We start from the raw sequence: 21620 nt of genomic DNA on the forward strand, positions 1-21620 counted from the left end.
AGAAGAACAGCACTTGCCACTTTGCCACTTGCTGCCATCTGGGTGCCAATGACTGCACAAAGCAGCTCTGACAAGTAATGGTTGTGCTGGGGGAGCAGCTGCCTCTGGGTCTTGGCTGGATGCAGACCATCTGGCAGCAGACCAGCTCTGGTGCTTGACAGCACCTGCAAGGTGATACATGGAACACGGCTGCAGCACGGCTCTGACCCATCCCTTCCTGCTGTGCAGGCTACAGCCTGCCCACACCTGTATATCACACCTCAGCTTCCCAGGTCCCACAGTGAACAGACTGAAGTATACCCACCACGCTCTGCCTTCTCCATTTCCTTCAGCAGTTGCTTCAGGAGACGGGATGAGCCCTGAGAGTATTTTCCTCGATTGAATTCATCCTCTTCTCTTTCCGGACCTTAACAGAATGTATGAAGTTAAATATCATGTGCATGAAGATCTGAAGATCAGCGGCGAGTCAGCCAAGTCAGTGAAGACAGAGTACTCACTGCTGGGATTCCAGCTGGGCTCCAGCACAGGAGGAAACCGATGACCGGGCAAGGCCCACACTGGGGGCACTTCTGCAACCAAAGACCCATGAAAAGTTTTAGTCACACACTACAGCATCAACTGAGTAGCAGAGCGTACAGGGGACAGGTCCTGCAGACACAAGTGTGATCAGACACAGGTGAGGAGAGCTTCCGGCACATGTGGGGGCCTCCTTTTCCCTGAGTGACCTGTAGGGTCTGGCGGTGGTTGGGGAATGCCACAGCCCAAATACAAAGGTCTGGGCTCCCTCAGCTGCAGAAGGGCGGCGGTAACCTTCCCACTGAAATGTTGCAGCTCTCCAAGAGAAAAAATACTCATGGCTCATCTGTGCAAACCCTTCCGGGCACAAACAGGCTTGGAAGACCTGGAGAGGATCTCCAGTAAAATTGCACCCAGGTAAACCATGAGAGCATGAACGTTTCAGCCTCCAAGGAAACAGACACTCACAACTTACCCCTGGGTTGTCCCCCAGGCACAGGCATGAAGTCCGGATCCAAAGGAGCATCCGGAAAGGGAGCACGAAGCTCATCATCTAGAATCAAGAACAGATGAGAGAAGTTCCCACTATATGCACTATATGGTGTGATCTCCTTCTCCCTCAGTAACTGGATGTGGGGCATGGGAGAATAACTCAGGTCATGATTTCCAAAGTTGCAGGGTGGACGGGATGACCCGTAGGCTGGCACCTGGCAGCGTATGCAGTGCTCTCTCCGGGCCACGTGCCACATCTCTCACAGATTACGTGGAAGAAGATGCAGCCCCCCAGGGCTTTCTTACTGGGAGGCCTCTGATGGACAGCAAGGTCACACTGAGGCACTGGAGGAAAGCACACCTGTCTCTTCCCCTGGGCTGTGGACTGGGGCTCTGGCTTGGAAACTGGGGAGTGCCATGAGCCTGAAGCAGAAATGCTCATGAACGCCCAGCACGCCTCTTCTGAACTTTCCCCGGGCATCTCCCAGGACGAAGGCTGTGCTGCAGCCAGCAATTAGCAGAGCTACAGTTTGGCATGGCTGGAGCCAGCCCTGGGGAGCAGCGCAGCCACGGGCTCTTGCCCGGCTCCTGCAGTGCTGCCCATCACCCCCTACCCAGCAACACCCCCATGGAAGGCAGGCCCCAGGCAAGTGTATTACAGGGCCGTGGGGGCACAGCCTGACTTCTTGCTCCCAGTGCTGCTCAGTTTGGGTCCCATCTCTACCCACTCACCTGCTCCCCGTGCTCGCCACGGAGCAGCACAGCTCTCCTGAAAACTCATGGCCACCAATAGGAGGAAGAGGACAAGGCGGGCAGGGTCCATGGCCGCCCCCACACTTGCACCACGCTTCCAACACCACCGCTGCAGCCACAGTGAGTGTCGCACTGAGCCAAGCCTGCGGCCAGGCCTTGTGAGCTCATGACGCAGCTCAGCACAGTCATAGGATGGGGCATTGTGACCTCACATCTCTGTGATTCCGGGTGGTGGCTCCCCGCAGGCTGCTGCTCTTGTGATGCACTGCACCAGGGCTGTGTGGGGCTGGTGCTTACATCATAGAAATGCAGAATCATAGAATGGCTTGGCTTGCAAGGGACAGTGAAGAACTCAGAACCCCAGCCCCACTGCCTCGGGCAGAGATGCCACCCACAGAGTCTTGCTGCCCAGAGCTCCATCCAGCCTGGCCTTGAACACCTCCAGGGATGGAGCATCCACAACTTTGCTTGGCAAACTTTTGCAGAGCTTCAACAACCCCAAGAAGGCATTATTTATTTCCAGCCTGGTGCAACACCTCAGGCCACAGAGGTAGTGACGCAATATGCACAGGTTATCCACGCGTGTGAAACGTGCTGCAATTAAGCAAGCCAAGCGGATAAATCCTCTCCAGTGTGGAGGATGATGGCTGAAATACAAACACAGAGAAGCTGACCTTCCCACAGACCCGCCAAGTCAAGTGTCACGTGCTTACATTTTTGTTGATAGATCTGCAGTTTCATCTTTTTTTGATGGCTAAGGAAATCCCCTTTCCTGCACCAAGTGTATTTCCCACGTGTAACGTGCTTCCAAGTCTGATTTTAGTAGCAGATATTGAAGGCTTGCTAGTTGGCACCTCCCATCCCCAAAGTCCCAGTGAACTCACCCACTGCTGACAACTGGATGCTTGGTGGCAAGAGAACCATCACCTATAGGATCCCACCTGGGTCTCCAGAAACTGTTGCACCTTTGGATACATGGCGATAAATACTGTGTCCATACAACACCCTCATTGAATCAGAGCCTGCCACCTTCCCTACAACCAGGCAAAGGGCGCAAAGGAAGCTGAACTGCTGAACCAGGCACCAATGGGGTTTACGTGTTTGCATCAAAAGACAAAATACCAAGCAGAGAGCATGGGAATCAGATGTTGTTTCTGAAGCAGAATTAAGATTAAAAAAATCGATTTCACAGTCTGACATCAACCCTCCTCCACCCCTCCCATTCTCCCCCCCAGAGCACCCCTCCCTTCCTTCCCTCTTTGTTTAAAGGAAACAAGGGGCCAGGGAGAGCAGGAAGGATGCAGATAAGGAGTGAGACCTCACGGAAGACATCAGGCAAGGAGGAGAATAGATGTTGTAAATACCAGAAGAGGAGTTGCATCCCCCTGATAAGAACAAGAGGGGGTCTGCATGCTAAACAACTATTGAATATGTATCAGAATTCTGAGAAATCATTGACTATGTATGAGATGTACCTATATCTGTGTCACGATTTTACAAGTCCATGTGCAAGTCTGGTGGAGCTATCCCCCTTGCACCCAGCGCTGGAATAAACATACCTGCTTTATAACCCATCTATGTGTTATAGAGTTTGATTCCGCAAGTCACTTACATCCCATATTTTCCCTAACAGCCACACTGGGTTATCTGGATTTGTTACATTTATCCATAGTTGCTGGCAGATGTTTCTCTCTCTCTCTCTGTCTTTAATCCCCACACAGCCCATCTTCCCAACTGTGGGTTTCGGTTAGGAGGTATGCACCCATAGGGTCCATGCCCTGCTTGTAGATATTTATCCTGCCCAGCCCCAGGTGCCCAATCTGAGGCAATAGTTTCACATCCCTAATAGGCACAGTAATATGAGCCTGGGTGGTTACAGTATCCCCTCCCTGGGTTTGAGCTTAGGCAAAAATAGTAACCCTTTTGGTTTAGACTGGGCTGTATAGGTACCAGGTCACACAGGGATGTAAGGAAGCTTGGTGTGGGTGGCGTTGTGCTGCTATACAAAATGTGATCACTGTGAGAATCCCCAAGTACCAATGGATACCCCTAAGGCCCATCTTTCCCCACAGTTCACTCCTCTGCCTCACTCGTCAACTGGGTTGCAACCAGCTACGAGGGGTTTTTTTAGTTCTTCTCAGCAGCAGTAGTGTTCTTCAGGGGAAGCCTTTACCTGGAATACCCATTGGGCTTGTCGCAGTGTGAGTTTCAAGTCGTCACCCCCGGGAGCTACCTCCCACTTCTCGTCACCGATGGGTCCTTTAACACGGCTGGCATGAGTCCATCCTCTCTCTGCGGTTCGAATAGCTGTTTCTGCAGTAAATAAAACAACATAGGGACCTTCCCCTTGTGGTGTTAGTGTAGCTTCTTTCCAAGTTTTTATTAGGACCCCATCCCCTGCCTGTATCCTATGGATTGCTATCTCCAATGGGGACTGCTGTGCAATCAGATCCTTCTTGTAGTTCCTTGCACCCATTCATTAATTGTATAAGATTTTAATTGATCATCTTGTAAATGGGGGTGACCAAGAGGTATTTCAAGATTATAGGGCATACCATAATCTTCCCTCTTTGTTTAACAAAGACTTTGAATAAAATCATCATATCAATACTACAATTGCTGGCCTGGGATTATTATCGCCTCTTTGGGGTTCCTGGACAGGAGAGGTGCACCCAATTGATTTCAGTGGTCCTGCCTGGGTGGTGAGGTGACTTCTTGGGATGGCTGATAGGAAACTGTTACATAAAGGATGGGCTCTATGAAAGCTAAGGCACAGGTGTTGACTCCTGCAGTCCCGGTAATTTCGTGCACAGACAGAGGCAAGGGAATTTAATTCTTGCCTTGGGGGGTCTCTTGAGTCTCAGGTGAGTCTTGGGACTCAGGTGAGTCTGGGAGCGCGCTGTTGCTGTATGGTACCCTGTGCACTTGATGAAGTGCCAGCAGCACACCCCTAATAATCCGAGAATCAGAGCGAGGTACTCCAGAGGGAATGGGCCCTAAATCCAAGAATCGTGTGAGCTGAGTAGTTCGCAGCATCATTCTGGAGATAAGGGGAATAGGAGCTGCCAAGTACAAGGGAAAAGCATCCCCAGAATTGTGCCTGAAGATAAGCCCCTTGGGGAGAAGCTTCAGAATTGGAAAAATAATCCCAAAACTGGGGATAACGAAAAAGATATTTAAATACTGTATACAAAAAGCCTAGAGAGCCACTATAGGGAAAATCATTATTTTGACCAAAATAGGGGTCTGACAAAGATTGGGCTTGTCAGACTTTGAATTTATATGTAAACAGTAATACTCCTTTCTCTGAAAAAGAATTGGCTTATGACATTGAATGGGTGCAAGAAGTAACAGTTCCTCACAAGGAGTCAAAGTTCAAAAGAAAAAAAAAGCAGAAAGATCATAAATGGGATCCCTTAGATACATTCCCTCTCCCCCCCCTCAACCCCCACAATTTCTAGATCAATGCAAGCAGCAGCAACCCCTCCAGAGAAGGGGACTGGCTGAGCTGCTGATCCCATGCAGGGCCCTAGAGGGAGGATGCACTCTCAATTACTGAGGGAACTGGAACAGCATAAACAGGACCTGGAGAGTTCTCCTTTCTCTAATACTAATCTTGCAAATACTTCACATTATCCTCTTAGGGAAGTCTCCTTAGGTCAAAGGAAAATAGGGAATGCTAAGCTGCCATTTTTACTAGCAGAGAAGTCAGGAGATTCAAGGAGGAAATTGATTCCTTAACTGGGGATCCCGTAAGAATAGCAGAGCAATTAAATCAATTACTAGGACCTAATTTCTAATCATGGACAGAAATGATGCTTATCATGTGTAGAGAGTGTTTTTTTACAGTTAGTTAGCTGAGAAGGGTCGTAAACACGGTGCAGTTAATCTAACAGTCATGCCACCTGCAAGGGCAGTGAGAATAACAAGATGCCCTGGGATGGTGAGAAACTAGCCATGGTTCTGGGAACTCAGCAAGGGAGTAGCTTTCAGTTGATAACAACAAGCTGTTAAGATACTCGGGGATGGTATGTAATTGGGAACCAATGATGAGCTCCACTTTTGCAATATGTATGAGCTAATGATCCGTATTATAAAGGTACACGCAGCCAAGGAATAAATGAGATTCGCTGATCATATGTCAATGACAGGTGTGGTCGTCTGCTTTTCTCCCGCCGTTCTGCAACAAACACCTATATACAAATTTAAGAACACAACGGAGTAACTGTTACTGTTTATTAACAACCAGTTTTAATAATACGATAAAAGTATGTTCTGAGAAAGGGGAACAAACATGCTTCTTCAAGGTTTTTTAGCTGTTCTGGATCTCAGCCGTCGCTTGATGATCAGATGATCACTTTCGTTCTTTTGTTCCTCAGATTCCTGAAGAAAACATTTCAAAAGTTACTCATCTTTTCACACAAGACTGACAAGCTCTTCTTGACCCACGCAAACATATTTCTTCCCCTAAATGGATTTCAGAATGGAATTTGCTTATTATATTTTATTCAGAAAACTATGGGATACCGAGATCATTTTAATGCAGCTTAATCACAAGGAACAAATATGGAGAATGTACAAAATCCTGTTTATCTTAAAAAAGCACACACATCTGAGGAAAGCCTGAAGGCAGCTTTCATTTTGAAATGCTTGTTTTCAAAAGAGTATTATAATACTTGTTTTGTGAAACATGAAGCGTTCAGAAAACATTTTTAGCCTCAATCCCTGTAGCTATGACTTGCCCAGAATTTCAGTTCTCGGTTCAGTTCCATGTTCTCAGAACTACAGTGAGAAAAGAAATTCTCATCTTCTTCATCCTCTAACAAAAAAAAATAACATTTTGGTTTCTGCCCCTATCATTCGTCAAATCATCAAAAAATTCAGAGGGATATTACAGTGTGGGCAAATGATCACTATGCTGAACAGAAAAAGGACTCTAATATAATTAAAAGATGCAGTTCCAACAGAGCAAGAATGTTCTTAGCACAATAGCTGCCGACAGAGTCATGAAACTGGCACATCAGATCCTTTGCAAGTTGGCTTAGACAGGAGATCATAGTTTAAGCATACCTAAAAAGCTGTGTAAGTTGTGCTCTAGAAAAGCGTGTAGTAGAATAATCCCACTCCGACACACTGAAATTATCTATGATTCCAAATTAGAAGACATCTCTGTGATTGCTACATCAGCTACTTAGTAAACTGTAAGCCAGCCAAACACAGAGATCTTTGAGGACAAACTAAAACAGAACAGCAGGAAGACCAACAAGAATGACTTGGTAGAATAAAGAAATACCTCAGTACTTTCAACCTCCTCCTGCAAATAGATGAAACCTCCAGTCTGTTTGGACTCCTTAGTAGTTTATTTTAAGCCAAGACTACAGTATAATCGCTTACCGAAGAAGCAGGTATATCTAGAGGGCCAGAAACGACAGTGGAATACAGCTTCCTTTTGGATCGTTTTGGCTTGGTCTCTCCTTCTTCGAGACTTTCAGGTTCGTTTGATTTAGGAGAACTTACTGCTGACATCAGCTTCTTGGCTAGAAGAAATTTGTTTTGATACATAAACCAATCAACTTACTGGTTTTGTGAGTCTTTGAATCACTGAATGCAAAAAAAGCTTCGTAACAAACTTGGTTTATAAATGACACGTAAAATTTAAGTGAAAATACTCAGAAATTGTATTTGTTCATCGAGGTTCTTTATTGCTTCTATAGCTGAAACAGTTTATAGGTTCAGGTACGGCAGCTTAAAGCACGCATTAAAATGGAGTATGAAAGACAATCATGGCTCAGAAGTCGCTGGAAGTCAGAAACTTCAGCAGGAGTTAAACGACAGGCCTAACTTTCGTGCTGACAGAAGCACAAGACAGAACCAACTTTCTCTGTATACTTGTAGGTTTTCACAAATGTAATAATGAATCTCTGAAGAGACGAATAAATGCATTTACTTCATAAATCAAAGGACAACTTAACATGGCAGACAAGTTCTCTAAGAACACATACATTAATAGCCTACAGCAGAAACAAGCCATTCTACAATGTCTAGAAAACATGGAATAAAACTTATTCTACACCAACCTTCAGAGTGTATAATAGAAGGAGAGCTTTGAATAAAATCTCCAACTTTTTGCAGTGTTTCATCCTTCTTTTTAGTCAGTCTTGAAGCACATACTCGCTTTCTCAGGAAGTAGTCTTTTCCAGATTTCTGTTCAACAGAGATGTGAACATGTGAAACAAGAGCATTGTTTAAACTTCATTTTAGTTCAACGTTATTTGAAGTTGACATTTTGAGCTTTACTACTGACACCTCTGTTCATTATGCTGATGATACCACAACGGCAAGTAATGTAGACAATTTTATACCCTTTAGGGAGTTGTCAAAATCTCAGCTATTTCAAGGCATATGTTTCTGAAAGTTTCTTAATAAGGCAGTAGTTTCTTTAAAAGTAGCTCCCAAGCTGTGGAGTTGTTTCTTACATAAGCTGTTCTAATTACATAAAATAAACAAACATACAAAACAGAAGACAACAGATGGGAAAAATCTACTACTCATACTCTGACCATGCCAAGGATACTGCTATCACATGTGAACACCTGTTTTTAATAACTGCCATGCATATTAATGATATGAACCTTAGTTTAATACAAGGGCTTCACTTACAAAAGAACACGATAATACACTAAAGCTTCTCTTCCCAACTATTCAGTGTGCAATATCCTTCCCTCCAAATCATTACACAGTACAGCCATTACACGCTCTGGGGACAGACTGACTTGCCCTTTGGTTAGCTTATGGAATTTAATAGGAAGAGCTCATAAGCATGTAAGATTCCCATTCAGGTATACACATAAGGATAAGACACTGCTTCTTTCGTGTACGAGACCACACAATTACAGGAAGTCCCAAGCTAGCTTCAAAACTAGAACAAAAACCAACCATTTTCTCGTCACTTGCAGAGGGTGAATTAAAAGCCATGACAGATTTTGTATTTTTCGTGCTCTCACTTTTCACAAAATCCTGGGAAAATAAGACAAGTTTCAGCCATGATTCTTTTGGAAAGAACAATTGATGTCACAAAAGTGAACACTTTAAACACTTTTGCTAATAGTAGGGAAGTATCTGCTAGTGGTAACTATTCCACTGTAAATCAAATAATAAATAAGCATTCAATTATAAAAACAGGACATTAAGATATCAGTATTAGACATCTCATGATGTCTAAAAAGCTGATTTATGTCTACAGGTTTCAAAGAAAATACACAGTGGAGTTAAGAGAAATTCCCTTCTCTTAAACCATTATCACTGAGCTTGGCTATTAGTTTTGTTCATTAAAGCAGTTCATTGATTAAATTCTTCAACTACTTTACTGAGGTAGAAATAGCATTTTTTTAATGCTTAAATGAGAATGGTAAAAAGGCATCAGATATTTTGTTTTCTGTTGGGTCTAGGTCATACCTCATCCATGTCATCACTTCTTTTCTTTTTTGCCTTAGGCATTTTCACTCCTAAAGGTACCATGCTGCCGTGCTGCTTTATCTCCGTCTTATCAGGTTGCAGAGGTGTCAATGGGATTTCCAGCTCCGGTTTTGGGAACCGACTAGTTTTGCCATTTTCTGCGGACACTCCAGAAGAGTCGAGGACAGTTTCCAAATGCTCCTGATAGCACAGAAGAATTTTAAGTGCAAGTGTTAAGGTAGCCATGAGATTAAAAAGCTATAAAGCATCTGGAAAAGGATATGTAAGCATTCGATTTTCCTGCTGTAAGAACACTTGTAACAGAAGGAGTCTATTTCAGTTACAGCAGAGTTTTACCCTTCTTTCCTAGAACTTGTTACATTTAAAATTATTTCCAATCTATGATCACAAAAAAAGTTCTCCATGTTAAACTGAGCCTGATACTTTACAAGTCATTTTTTCTCAAGGGCACAGACAACTACACTTTTTTTTTAATAGAGAATGGTGGTAGAACTGACACGATTTTCTTCATCTCAACTCTGCTGCGTCAGAACTGGGCAGGAACAGGAGCATTTGATTCAAGTGTTCGATTAACTTCCAGCTTTATCTTAGGGAATTTGCCCTTCCTCTTCTACACTAGAGATGTTATTTACATAAGTAAGGTCCAGCTGGCAAGGTGCAAGCCCAGTACAAGTCATTAAAGAACTCCATTGCTATCTTTTCCCTGGAGAGAATACAGACATTCAAGCAATGACACCGTACTTAAGCTGAAGGCTATCATGTACCTGCTCATGGTCAAATGGCAGCAAATGCACAGCTAAGTGACAGGGAAATGTCAGTATGCATTTCCCCAGCAGCACTTACTGTCCACAATCCACCCAATCCTGTTTTTCTCAACAGGAACAACAAAGTCAGAACTGAGATCACCTGGACTCCTCCTTCTCTATGGCAGGAATTCAGCTAGCATATCAAAAATGAGTTCAGATGCTGGTTGAACACATGGAAGACAGGCTGCTGGGGACATCAGAAAATGGTAGATGGCTGCTTCTACTGCTGCTAGTAACTAGCAAACTCCAGTGTCCCAAACACAGACTAGCAGCTTTTACTACTTACACTGTTCCGACCCCCTGAGGGGAGTCTTCTTCCTCTCAAAAAGCTACCAAAGATTGTAGAAAGACAAAAAGTAGTCAGAGCCACTTTATCAGGCTCTGCTAAGAATCTGAATGGAGTATCACCACCCACTGTATTTCCAAGAATCAAGTTGGTTAATAAATACTTTGTTTTTAAAATATATGTAACTGCCATTTTATGAAAGTTAGCAATTAAAAACTTATATAGGAATGATTAACATCATCTGCTAACAAAACAATGTCCAGAGATCCTGCAGAGGTAGAAAATAAGTTCAATTTGCTGTGCCCGTTTCAGTGGCTCCATGAATTTTTTCCAAGTAACTTATCTAATCATGAGCCACTTCATAAGCATTAACATGAGGAGAGTTTTCAACAGCACCTGACAAAAATTCATCACACAATTGTTTCAACAGCTTTTATTCCTATCAAAGGCTATAAAAACAGGTGATCTGATCACCTTGAAAGGGATAAATAAATTAAAACTTGGGAATTGTTTAGAGAACATGAGATCTTTTCCTACTCATTCCTTATCAAAAGCAATACAATCACAACATTTTCAGATCTGAAGTTTCATACTAACCTCAGATTCATTTAATGAAGTGAGGCTCCTAGTACATCGACGTGACAAATAATTGTCTTCAGCTTTGCATCTTAATGGAATACTTTCTCCAGTTTTAGTTTTGCTTTGTTGTTTCCTAGGCTGTAAATATTTAAAAGGAGTAAAGATTAGGCTATGCATTAGACCTCCAAAATATCTCGAGTTTTCTAAAGTTACAGTGTAAAACCTCAAGCTCAGACGCCACATGAACACGTAAGCTGAAACACAGCACAAGTGTGGGAAGGTAGTAACATCTATTCATTGTGTGATCTTCAGATACACCCTACTGGGTCTCACTAACAGTCTCAGGCAGGATTCTGCCTCCAAAAGAGAGAAAGCGAGACATTAGTTAGGGACAAAATCTGTAACGCTGGTCGTTTTGTCATCCATTCCCCCCATACTCTGCGCGCTCACAGCTGCTATGTTAGAACACCAAAGGCTAAACCTCTGCCTAATCTTCAGCATCCACATACGAATACATGGAAAACTGCATGGAAAAGTTCCATAATGTACACAGAGAGATGGTGTTCTAGTAAATAAAATATTTTTGAGAAGATGAGAGCTCGTGTTTGAGTGGAAGACAAAAAGAACCAACAAGTACTCATCACTGAATATGTAGTTAAAGGACTATATGCTAAGAAAAATTATTCTAGCTCCAGTATCTCCTAGGAAAACAGAAGAACAAAAAGGGGTTAACAAGATGTTAAGTACTTACTTTCTATAAATATAATCATACCTTTTCATTTACAGAGTCATTCCTTCTACTTTGTCTTTCTTCAAGTAAAGGTATTTCTGGCAAACACTGAGGGCTACTGTGGTTAATGCGTTGTTTTAATTCCTTTATAAAGTCATCTTTGTCAGCCAGTTCTTTTCTTAACTCTTCTATCACAGTTGCATTATCCTAATAAACAGTAAAAACTGCTGAGTTGTGGGATTGGCAAAAGGAATTAACACACACAAGCAGTATTGCAATTACTTAGTAGCATCAGTTTTAGAATTGCAGGCTAGAACACTTAACTATTCAAGAACAGTAACATTTCACGGATTTGTACGGTCACTGTTACAAGTGCAGTAGTCACAGAATTGCCTGGGAAGTTGTAATACAATATATTTTGATTCTTCTATTTTACTTATGTGCTTCAGCCTTCATCTCTCTTAAGATATAATAACCCGAGCTTTTATTTGTTCCCAAATCCTCGGTACTGTGAGAAAGTCGGCAGTTGTAGGGGAAGTTTTGCTATGAGAACATCTTTCTTCTCAGAGAAAGTGAATCCAAACATTCTCAAAAGAGCACAACTCATTTAGTCTTCTGTTTAGCTTCTGAAATTCTATGCTACGGCTTAGATTGGCTATCCTGATTAAAAGCTGGATGTTGAAATAAGAAATGCAACTTCCAGAGATCATCCCCCCTCTGCTTTTTGATGCTTCCCTTAATCTCTCTCCACGTCCCCTTCTGTCTTTTCATGCCATTGTAGATACTACCTCAGAGAAAGCAAAGAAAGTAAGAAACCTGAGACAGAACTACTGTCTGAGTATTGAGCCTAGCTTGGGATCCGGAAATGCTGTGAATTATCGGAAAAAGCTACAGATGTCCAGTCTGATTGTAGGATCATAAGCATCAAACTGACATCTGCTTATCTGAACTACTGAAAAAATTGAAATTTTAGTAATTAACATAAATTCTGTTTCTGAAGAACAAAAATAAAAGCTGGTGCTTTTTTTGGTTAGTTGCACATGATGTCAATACGACAGTGTTCAAGAACAGAACCACACCCAGAATACAAAGAGCAGGTACAGGAGTCTTACAGAATTTATGGGTAGCTAATCAGGTAGGAGGAAAGGAGAGCTGACCTTGCTTGAATCCTTTAAGGCAGATTGTCTCAGTTCTGCTATTTCTGTCTCTTTTTGTATGGCATTAGAAGCCAAAGTTTTGAGCTGTTTTTCCAAAGCTTCAACTAACTGATCTCTCTCCTCACGCCACTTTTGAATATTATGGTCCCTTTCCTCCAGCTCCTATATTTCATGATGAAAGGAAAGCATACACAGTAGAAACAAGCAGAATCTTTAAGACAGCCTAGAATTAATAAGTTTTTCATATAGCATAAATAAGGACTCAAGCTGATAAAAAGAGTTTATGGTAAGACATTTCAATTAACATATCGTGATGTCACTCAACAAGATCAGGTTATATGCATGTATTACATATGTATTTACTATGCAGATTATTGTATTGAAAACAATCTGCCAGTGCTCTGTAGTGACTAATTATTTGAATATCTTTCATGGTCTACCACTAATTTCAGTTGGCCACTTTCATTTTGCTCCAATTTTTTTATTTTTTTTTGACCTTTTTCCTGTTGCTTGGAAAACCTGCATCATTCATTTAATAAAAATTAAGAGCAAGAAAAATACCTGTTTAAGTTGTTGGATAGTATAGTTTTTATAATCCAGCTCATCCTTAAACTGGTTATTAATCCTTTCAAGTTCTTCCATCTTGTTCCTGAGGGATTCCTCCACAGAACGCATCGTGGACACCTGTAATGTAAGCACAGCTCACGGTTCATTAAAAGACTTCTGTAATCCAACCTGGCCAAATACTTCTTTGTTAAATAAAGAGGAATTCACAAACAAGTGCTGAGTAGGAAAACGACAGCAAGTGCAAGGTTACCAAGGAAGACATGAATTCATTTTTAAGCTTCAATTTTCCACCCCAAGCACACCCAATAAACTTTCAGACTAAGATCCTGCAAAATGGGTTTTAAGATATCTTCTTGTTTAATAATTAAATTTTAACTATTAACATCACTGAAGCTGAAATTGAAGAAAAAAAATATACATGCTTATATTAAAGAGCCTCTGGAAATTAGTCTATTTCTCTTCAAGTAAATAGCATTCTTCCCAGTTATCAGCGTTTTTTCACAAGACTTAGGTTTTAGGCTTTGGAGTTACCACGGATACCAATGGCAAGTCACCAGTAACGTAGAGATAATAACAAGTCCCCTCCAGAGGCAGATTAGCTATTCTCTTCACAAACCTTATTCCAGACTACCAACCAACTTTACTTTCCTCTGTTCATTATCTGTGTGAAACCATGTTTTAACTTCTGGTCCCCTCTAGAGCTTCAATGGCAACTTTACCTAAGATTTGCTGCTAGCCACACTAGTGTGAAATTTCCAGCTTCATAGTTAAAGTTTGAGAAGTTTTAACAGCAGAAAGCCAAGCATAATCTTACAGAAAAAAATATCTCAGTTGACTACAAACCTCGCTTTGTACTTGCTGAATTTGTTTCTCGGCATCAGAATGTTTGTCTTTTAGATCTGCATACTCTTCTTCTTTCCTCTGCAAATCTTTTTTCAAATTCAGTACAAGGGCAGAACTCTCAGAAAGAATATTTTCTAGCCTTATGTTAAAAATAAAGACACAAAGAACATTACTGTTACACATCTCATGGAAACAGCAATTACAGCTTCATCCATGCCCTGCCTGTTGGTTTCTATTTGTAAATAGACTCTTAAATCTATCTAGACCAGTGACAAGATTTAAACAATTACTTTCGAATTTCAGCTTGCTTCTCATAATCAGATGCTGAAGCAATAAATTATTCAGATGCTATTCTGAGGGATGTACAACAAAACCACCAGCAATCCCCATATTATTCTTTATTTCCTTGCACACTCCTGTTTTCCCTTGGAACTCAAGTAGCATACCAAAACATCCTAAAGTAGTAGTTTGGCCATTGATAAGCATGCAGATGCATTAAGTCGAAGGGTTGTTCCCATTAACTATTTTTAACTCTAGTTCATTCTCAAAGGGCTCTAAGTTAACTCAGTGGTTACTTACGATTCTATACGTTGCACTTTCTCCATTTTACTCTTTTCCTTTTCCCGAAGAGAGCGTTTCATCTGCTCCAAGCTGTTTTTCAGCTGCATAACTTCTTGAATCAGATTTGCTTCTTTGCTACTTAACTCTTCAACCTTTTTGTCTGCAATTTTTAAATGAGAGCTTTGGTCATATGATTAGAAGAAACCCACTACTATTTGGAGTATGGAGGAGTCCACATCCCTCCATCAGTCTCTGGTAAGATGCATATACGTGATGCCATTCAGTGGTCACATTAGGATTCAATATTTATGCCAAATAAAGGCAGCAGGGACAAATCATCCAAGAACAGCATCTCATCCAAAGAAGGCCCTGACTTTCTCCCTTGCACATATTTTGCAACAGGAATACAAGAAAGGAAGGGAATACAGCTAAGTTTTAGATTTTCCCTTCTACATTGCATATGCCTTCCGTAATTCTAGGAACACTGATGCTCAGCTGTGCCCAGAAGTGAAGTTAAATGCATCAGAGCTTATCCAAACCATTTTGCTCAAATATTGCCCATGAGCGAGCAATTAGCAGGTCGTCAACAATTGATAGTTGCTTCAGGAAAAACAAAACAAACAAACAAAAAAAAGCACTTGAGCAGCTGATGCTACTCAGAAGATCAGCAACAGCAGTTGAAACAATCCTAGAGAAACTGCTTTAAAACTATTACCAAATCTGCAAGTGCATCAACAGATGAGGAAAATGCAGCAAAAAGGAAAAAAATAGTGCAAAAAACTTTTATTTTTAAGCATTCAAAAATGAACAGCATAGGACCTTCTGAAAAAGGGATATTTACATAACAGTTACTTCTATTTACAGTTTAACACAGTGGCTTTTCTCCTTATACCATAAGGTACGCGCTTCACAGCCTTTTGCTTCCTATCCGGAATAGGAAGCAATTTATTGTTTTGGAAGACACCCTGTTCAACAATGGAAGAAACTGTACCTTTCTTTGGAGGTGGCTCTTCCACAGTAGGCTTATCTTCATCACTACTGCGCTTTCTTCCCACTTCCAACTCAGTTTTCTCTTGTTTCAGTGCTTTAACTGAAAGCACTGAAAATTGGCTGCTTTCAGTTCCTTTATTAGTGTTCTCTTCTGCCGGTTCTGCTTTAATGGTAGTTAAATGGTAGGTAGTCTTTTCCTGTATTGATATAAGATCAGTTACATTGAAGCTTAACAAAAGGAGCACTTAAGTCTCAGTAATCTTCTGTAGGCAAATATTTACACAAAACCATACAGCTAAAATATTTACCCGGTGACTCTATAGACATCAGTTACAAATCTCAATAGCAGACAGAACAAGTATGCCTTCAGATAATGACAAGTGCAATACTCGGTAGAGTATACAAGGGAAAGCAAGAGCCTAGCAGGTTACAAAGTAAAAGACTTGCACACAATCAAGAGTTTACCAGTTTATCAAAGAATTTCCTGTTTCCAAGAAGTCAACAAAATTACAAACATGGTCAAAGAGCAAATGGTCAGCTCTCATACAAGTTCATCACATCACACTTCTGCTAAGCTGCTAAAATCACTTTCATCGTGACAGATATAATCCAACCTTAAAGCTTAGTCAGCTCTGTCACGCATATTTTAGATTGTGTCCTTGACCACAAGTGAAGCTTCCTTACTTACAAGATGACGATTGTTAAGCCATGCTGGCACTGCCAAGGACTGATTATTCATATTTAGTAGCTTATGAAAAGAAAAGCTTCAGAAGTGTTCAGGCCACACAATCTCACAGATAGAGTTGGAGCCTTGTTCTTGGAAGAAGTAATAGGTGAGGACATGACTACTCATCACAGTCAGCTTTAATACCATGGAAATACTAAGTTGCAGTGATGCAGACAGTCAGAGACTAAGAAGGGTCAAGTTGCTAAGCTTACAAGGTTAGAGATCTGAGTGACAGAATTAACTATAAATGTTTTCAGAGCTACTTCAGGCTACCAAACATCAAAAAACGAACAAAAACCACCAGAAGTGGTATGCACACATACTTAATCAAGCTAGTCTTCACATATTCAGTAGCTCGCAGAACATTAGTCAGGATAAAGTTTTATGGACTGCATAGAACGTGGAGATATCCTGATAATGGAGCCTACTGGAATAGCATTTTAAGCTACCACAAGTTGGTATTAAAACAATTTTACACAACATCTTCTTGATAAAGTTACCTCAGTTGCTTCTTTAAGTTGCTCAACAGACTCATCCAATTTAATGACCTGCATTTCTAAGTCTGTAACACACAGAAAAGGTTGTATTACATAAGTAGCCAATAGATAGTTTATTAAGTAATCAATTTTTCCAGATATTCTAACGTTTAGGTAGCTTTTGAACAGATTAATTAATTTGCATGTGGTCTTCACTTATTGGGAGTGATTCAAAAGTTTTCTATATTCCTTGGAACGAAAACATTGCATCAACAAGACATAAAGAAGGGTAGAGATTACAATATAAAATAAAAATCAAGATATAGACATTTAACCGCATACTTACGAAAGCGTAAAGCTGCTAGTTGCAGTTTAAAGGAGAGGGGGAAAAAAAAAAAAAAGAAATAACCAAAAACCGTGGAATTGCTGAACCTGAATATACACAAGGAACAAACTATCACTTATCTACAGGCTATGGTTCCAAAGGTAGAACATCTCCTCTAATTCCTACTCAAACTGGTTATTTCTCTTTTAGATTAATGAACTATTTCTGTCTTCTACCTTTCACATTGCATAACTCACCTTTGTTCTTCTGCATCAGCTCTTCTTCAGTTTTAAGTAGTTTGGTGTTTTTCTCTGGTAGCTCTTCTTTGGTCTCCATCAGTTCAAAGTTAGTTTTCTCCAGCTGCTTTTCAAACCAGCCAGTATCTTCCTTCGGGTCCTCCAGGGATACAATGGAACTATGTGCTGCCTCAGCTTGCTCTTTAATATCCATGACATCATAATGCACAGAATCAAGAATGCCCTCAGGATCAACACAGGTGTCAGGCACTATGCTATGTTCTCCACCCTGAAACGTAATTTATAATCAGTTAAAACTGGTGAATAGCTGACTACATAATAGCTGTTATTTCTACACATAGTCTGGATAGCCACTATGAACACAGCCATACAAGAAGTTTTTAATTTCAGCTTCAAAACCCACCTCACAAATTCACATACTGATGTATTAGGCGGCACGAACTCACGGGATGTAACGCGATAGGCCTCCCCGTGCTCGGTAATGTATATGTATGAGGCTGAAATTGGAGCCCTATATAAGGGTCTCACACGGTTCATTAAACGCCATTTTACAGCTCACCATATTGGTGTGATCAGCGTGTAACTTGGTCATGGGGCCGTCAGATGCACATTCTCAATGATGGACGTAGTTCTTTAGGTTACCTTACACAAGGCAACAATTGGTGCCCCGTGTGAGGACGTCCTGAGAGTGAGTGTGCGACGGCTAACCGCGAGACGGACGCGAATCCTGCGGTTAGATCCCGTGGAAGCGCCGGAGGGGCGATATATTGGCTGCAGCTACTGATTATCCTGCGGTGAGACCGTGGAAGACCGTGGGACTTTGGGCCCGGGTATATATACAAAGGGTGCGAGGACGTACGGTGTCGAGCACCAGAAAAAACATGGATTCCGTCACAAAGGTACTATTACGGGTTTGTAAAACCCACTGCGGTAGGAATGCTCCTTCTATGAAGGAGATTGTTGCCGTTATTACTTTTTTGCAGGAAGCGGAGCTTTCACCCTCCCCTTGTAATTTGCTCGATTCGGAGCGGTGGGAATCTTTCACCGCTGCCCTGCTCCTAAGAGCAACAAACGATTATAAGGCGGAGGAGTTAAAAACCTGGGTTTTGGTCCTGGGTGCGCTTAAAGCGGCTAAGGAGGAGAAAAAGATCCAGGCAGTCGCGAATGGGGTTTTTGGGGTGGGTTCCGGGACGTCTGGGGTCCCGGAGGGTGCGGAGGAACCGCTCCCTTGCGGCGACTCCGTACCCAAGATGGCGCCGACCACGCCGGCCGTTTTCACAATGGCCATGGCGGCGCCCGTAACAACTCCGGAAGGGATGGCAGAAGTTGCCTCATCTGGGGAGGCGCCGCCATATTATCCCCGCCTATACCCTTGTTTGCAGAGCTTTCGTTCACCTGAGGGGGGTGGGTCCTGTCCGAGGGAGGGAGAGTCATGGGGGGAGGCGCGCCGTGGAGGCGTTAAGCCACCCCTAGACCCGTCCCCGGAGGAGGGACCTCATTCCCCGAAAGGGGAGGAACGAAAGGTACTGCCTGCCCCTACCCCTTTGGTTTCGCCTCCCGAGGAGGGGGAGGAGAAAGGGGAGGAACAAAAGGTACTGTCTGCCTTCACCCCGTCGGTTTCGTCTCCCGCGAAGGGGGAGGAGAAAGGGGAGGAACGGAAGGAATTGCCTGTCCCCACCCAGTCGGTCGTGGTTCCCCGGAGGAGGGGGGAGAAGTGGGAGGAGCGAGAGATATCGCGTAAGCCCACTGATTGGACTGACATTTGCGATACAATGCGAGAGGTGGGGCTCAAGGAGCGGGACTGGGCGGTGTTCCCAATTGTAGTCAAACAGGAGGGACCGGTTTGGGTACCTTTGGAAGCAAAAGCAGTTGCTCGGTTTATAGAGGCGATTGACAAAAAGGGATTGAGATCCCCGATGACAATGAGTGCCTTTGAGGCTCTCGTAGCCCCAGGTCCCCTACTCCCATATGATATTGAAAGCCTTATGAGAGTAGCCCTCGAACCAGTACAGTTTACTGTGTGGAAGGAGGAGTGGATAATACAACTCAAAGCTGTTTTAGCACAGGCTGCGCGCGATCCACAGCATCCAGCAAATGGGAAGGAGGGAGATCCAAAAACTGATTTAATGAGGCTTTCAGGTTCATCTGCGGATTTGGCTGGATCTGCAGAGAGGCAGCTTAGGGACCTCCGCCCAGGAGAGCTGCTTGCCACCACGGGGGCGGCTACCTCTGCTTTTATACACTTTATAAGAAAAGCAGAGCCTGTAGCCCCGTGGTCAGAGATTATGCAGGGTCCCTCAGAGTCATTCTCTGAGTTTGCCAATCGATTGATATGGGCAGTAGAAGGATCGGAACTGCCTAAGGAAGCGCTGACTTCTGTTATAAAGGATTGCCTGAAGCAAAAGGCTCATAAAAGTGACTCTTCAGAAAAAGGAAAAAGAACAGATAAAGAACTGCTGCTAGTACCAACGAGAAGGACATCTGTTGTATCACTTGCTGTGTGTCTTTGTGTAATTGCATTCATTACCGGGGGAGAGGGTACTCACTTAACATCACAACCAGAAAATATTTGGGTTACATGGTCTAATCGAACTGGGCAGAAAGATTTCTGCCTTAGCCTGCAGTCAGCCACATCACCGTTTAGAACATGCCTTATAGGTGTACCCAGGTGGGACCCAAAGGAGTTTAACGGATATGTGCATAAGAACAACTGCAAGAGAGATGCAGTGGACAAAGTTTTCTTTATGAAAGCATTTGAGTCTAAATTCACTGACTGGGCCAGAATGTCTGCATGTTTTATTAGATCCTTGAACACCTCCTTGCCCTGGGATCCACCAGAGTTGCAGCTTCTTGGATCCCAATCGGTTGGTAACGTAACATGGAATAAGAACTCTCAAAAGTGGGAACGCCCGGTTAGATGTTTGTATTTTTCGGGTTTTAGGACACCGGGTCAACTGTCCAATCGCAGGGTATGGGAAGGCCTACTCGGGAATGGGGCACCATTCTCGGGAACAACTGGGTCGGAACCCTTTACTTTACTTAACCCCATTCAATTTGACATATATAGCTTGTCAGGGGCATATTGTGGTTTCTCAGCTGAAAGGGTGCAGGGATTCTCCCGTCCCTGCTCCGGGGATGGCTCCAAGAATGAATTTGCAGACCAATGCATAAAGCAGGGTGGGAGGTGGCTCTCTTACAATCAGAAGTATGTGGTACGTCATCCTAACGGGTCCACTTATAATCTCTCATGCTACTGGGGCCCTGACGATCTGGCATGTTCTGGTTGTTGTTCTCGAAAGGAACCTTTAGCTGGGGAAGGAATAAACTGCAATGGTACAGCCAAGGCCCTTCCTAAGGACATATTTTTGATATGTGGGGATAGAGCTTGGCAAGGGATACCAAAGAATCCAGTTGGGGGGCCATGTTATTTGGGAAAGCTGACATTGTTGGCTCCCAATCACACTGCAATGATAAGTGTTATGAAAAAGATCGATCGAGCTCGACGCCAGAAAAGGTCAATAAAAACATTGGACCAGGATTGTAGTGATGAGGTTCAACTGTGGGGTCCCACAGCTAGAATCTTTGCATCCGTCTTAGCTCCGGGAGTAGCTTCAGCCCAGGCCCTAAGAGAAATTGAGAGATTGGCATGCTGGTCCGTGAAGCAAGCTAATGTCACCACAGCAGTCCTGTCGGAACTCCTGATGGACGTTAACAACATCAGACACGCTGTTCTTCAAAATAGAGCTGCAATTGACTTTCTGCTGCTTGCTCAAGGGCACGGGTGCAAGGACTTTGAAGGGATGTGTTGTTTCAATCTGAGCGACCACAGCGATTCGATACATAGGAAGTTGGAATGGATGCAAGAACACACGAAGAAGATCGCAATAGATGATGCATTCAGAAGCTGGTTGGAGGGACTGTTTGGTAATCTGGGCCCATGGCTTAAGCAGTTTCTCAAAGTATTAATCATAGGTATTTTATTCTTTTTAGCTTTAATGATTTGCTTACCTTGTTTGTTTCAATGTGTCCAGGGTTGTTTACAGCGTATGATAGAAAGAATGTTTAACGAAAAAATGGAG

The 21620-nt window shown here is 42.8% G+C and overlaps 1 protein-coding gene across 1 annotated transcript; it reads right to left on the reverse strand.

Moving 5' to 3' along the window:
- Positions 1–5861: 5861 nt before the first annotated feature.
- LOC146757508 (kinesin-like protein KIF20B) lies at positions 5862–9462 on the reverse strand. Its single transcript, XM_085520674.1, has 5 exons — positions 9217–9462; positions 8698–8778; positions 7839–7965; positions 7156–7298; positions 5862–6144 (listed from the first exon to the last, which is right to left on the reverse strand). The coding sequence occupies exons 1-5, from the start codon at positions 9460–9462 to the stop codon at positions 6064–6066; spliced, it is 678 nt and encodes a 225-aa protein (XP_085376800.1). The 3' UTR covers positions 5862–6063.
- Between the last annotated feature and the right edge of the window lie 12158 nt (positions 9463–21620).

This window comes from Coturnix japonica, chromosome 20 (genome assembly GCF_054131305.1).
Source record: "Coturnix japonica strain WE chromosome 20, WE-NBRP24, whole genome shotgun sequence".
NCBI lineage: Eukaryota > Metazoa > Chordata > Aves > Galliformes > Phasianidae > Coturnix > Coturnix japonica.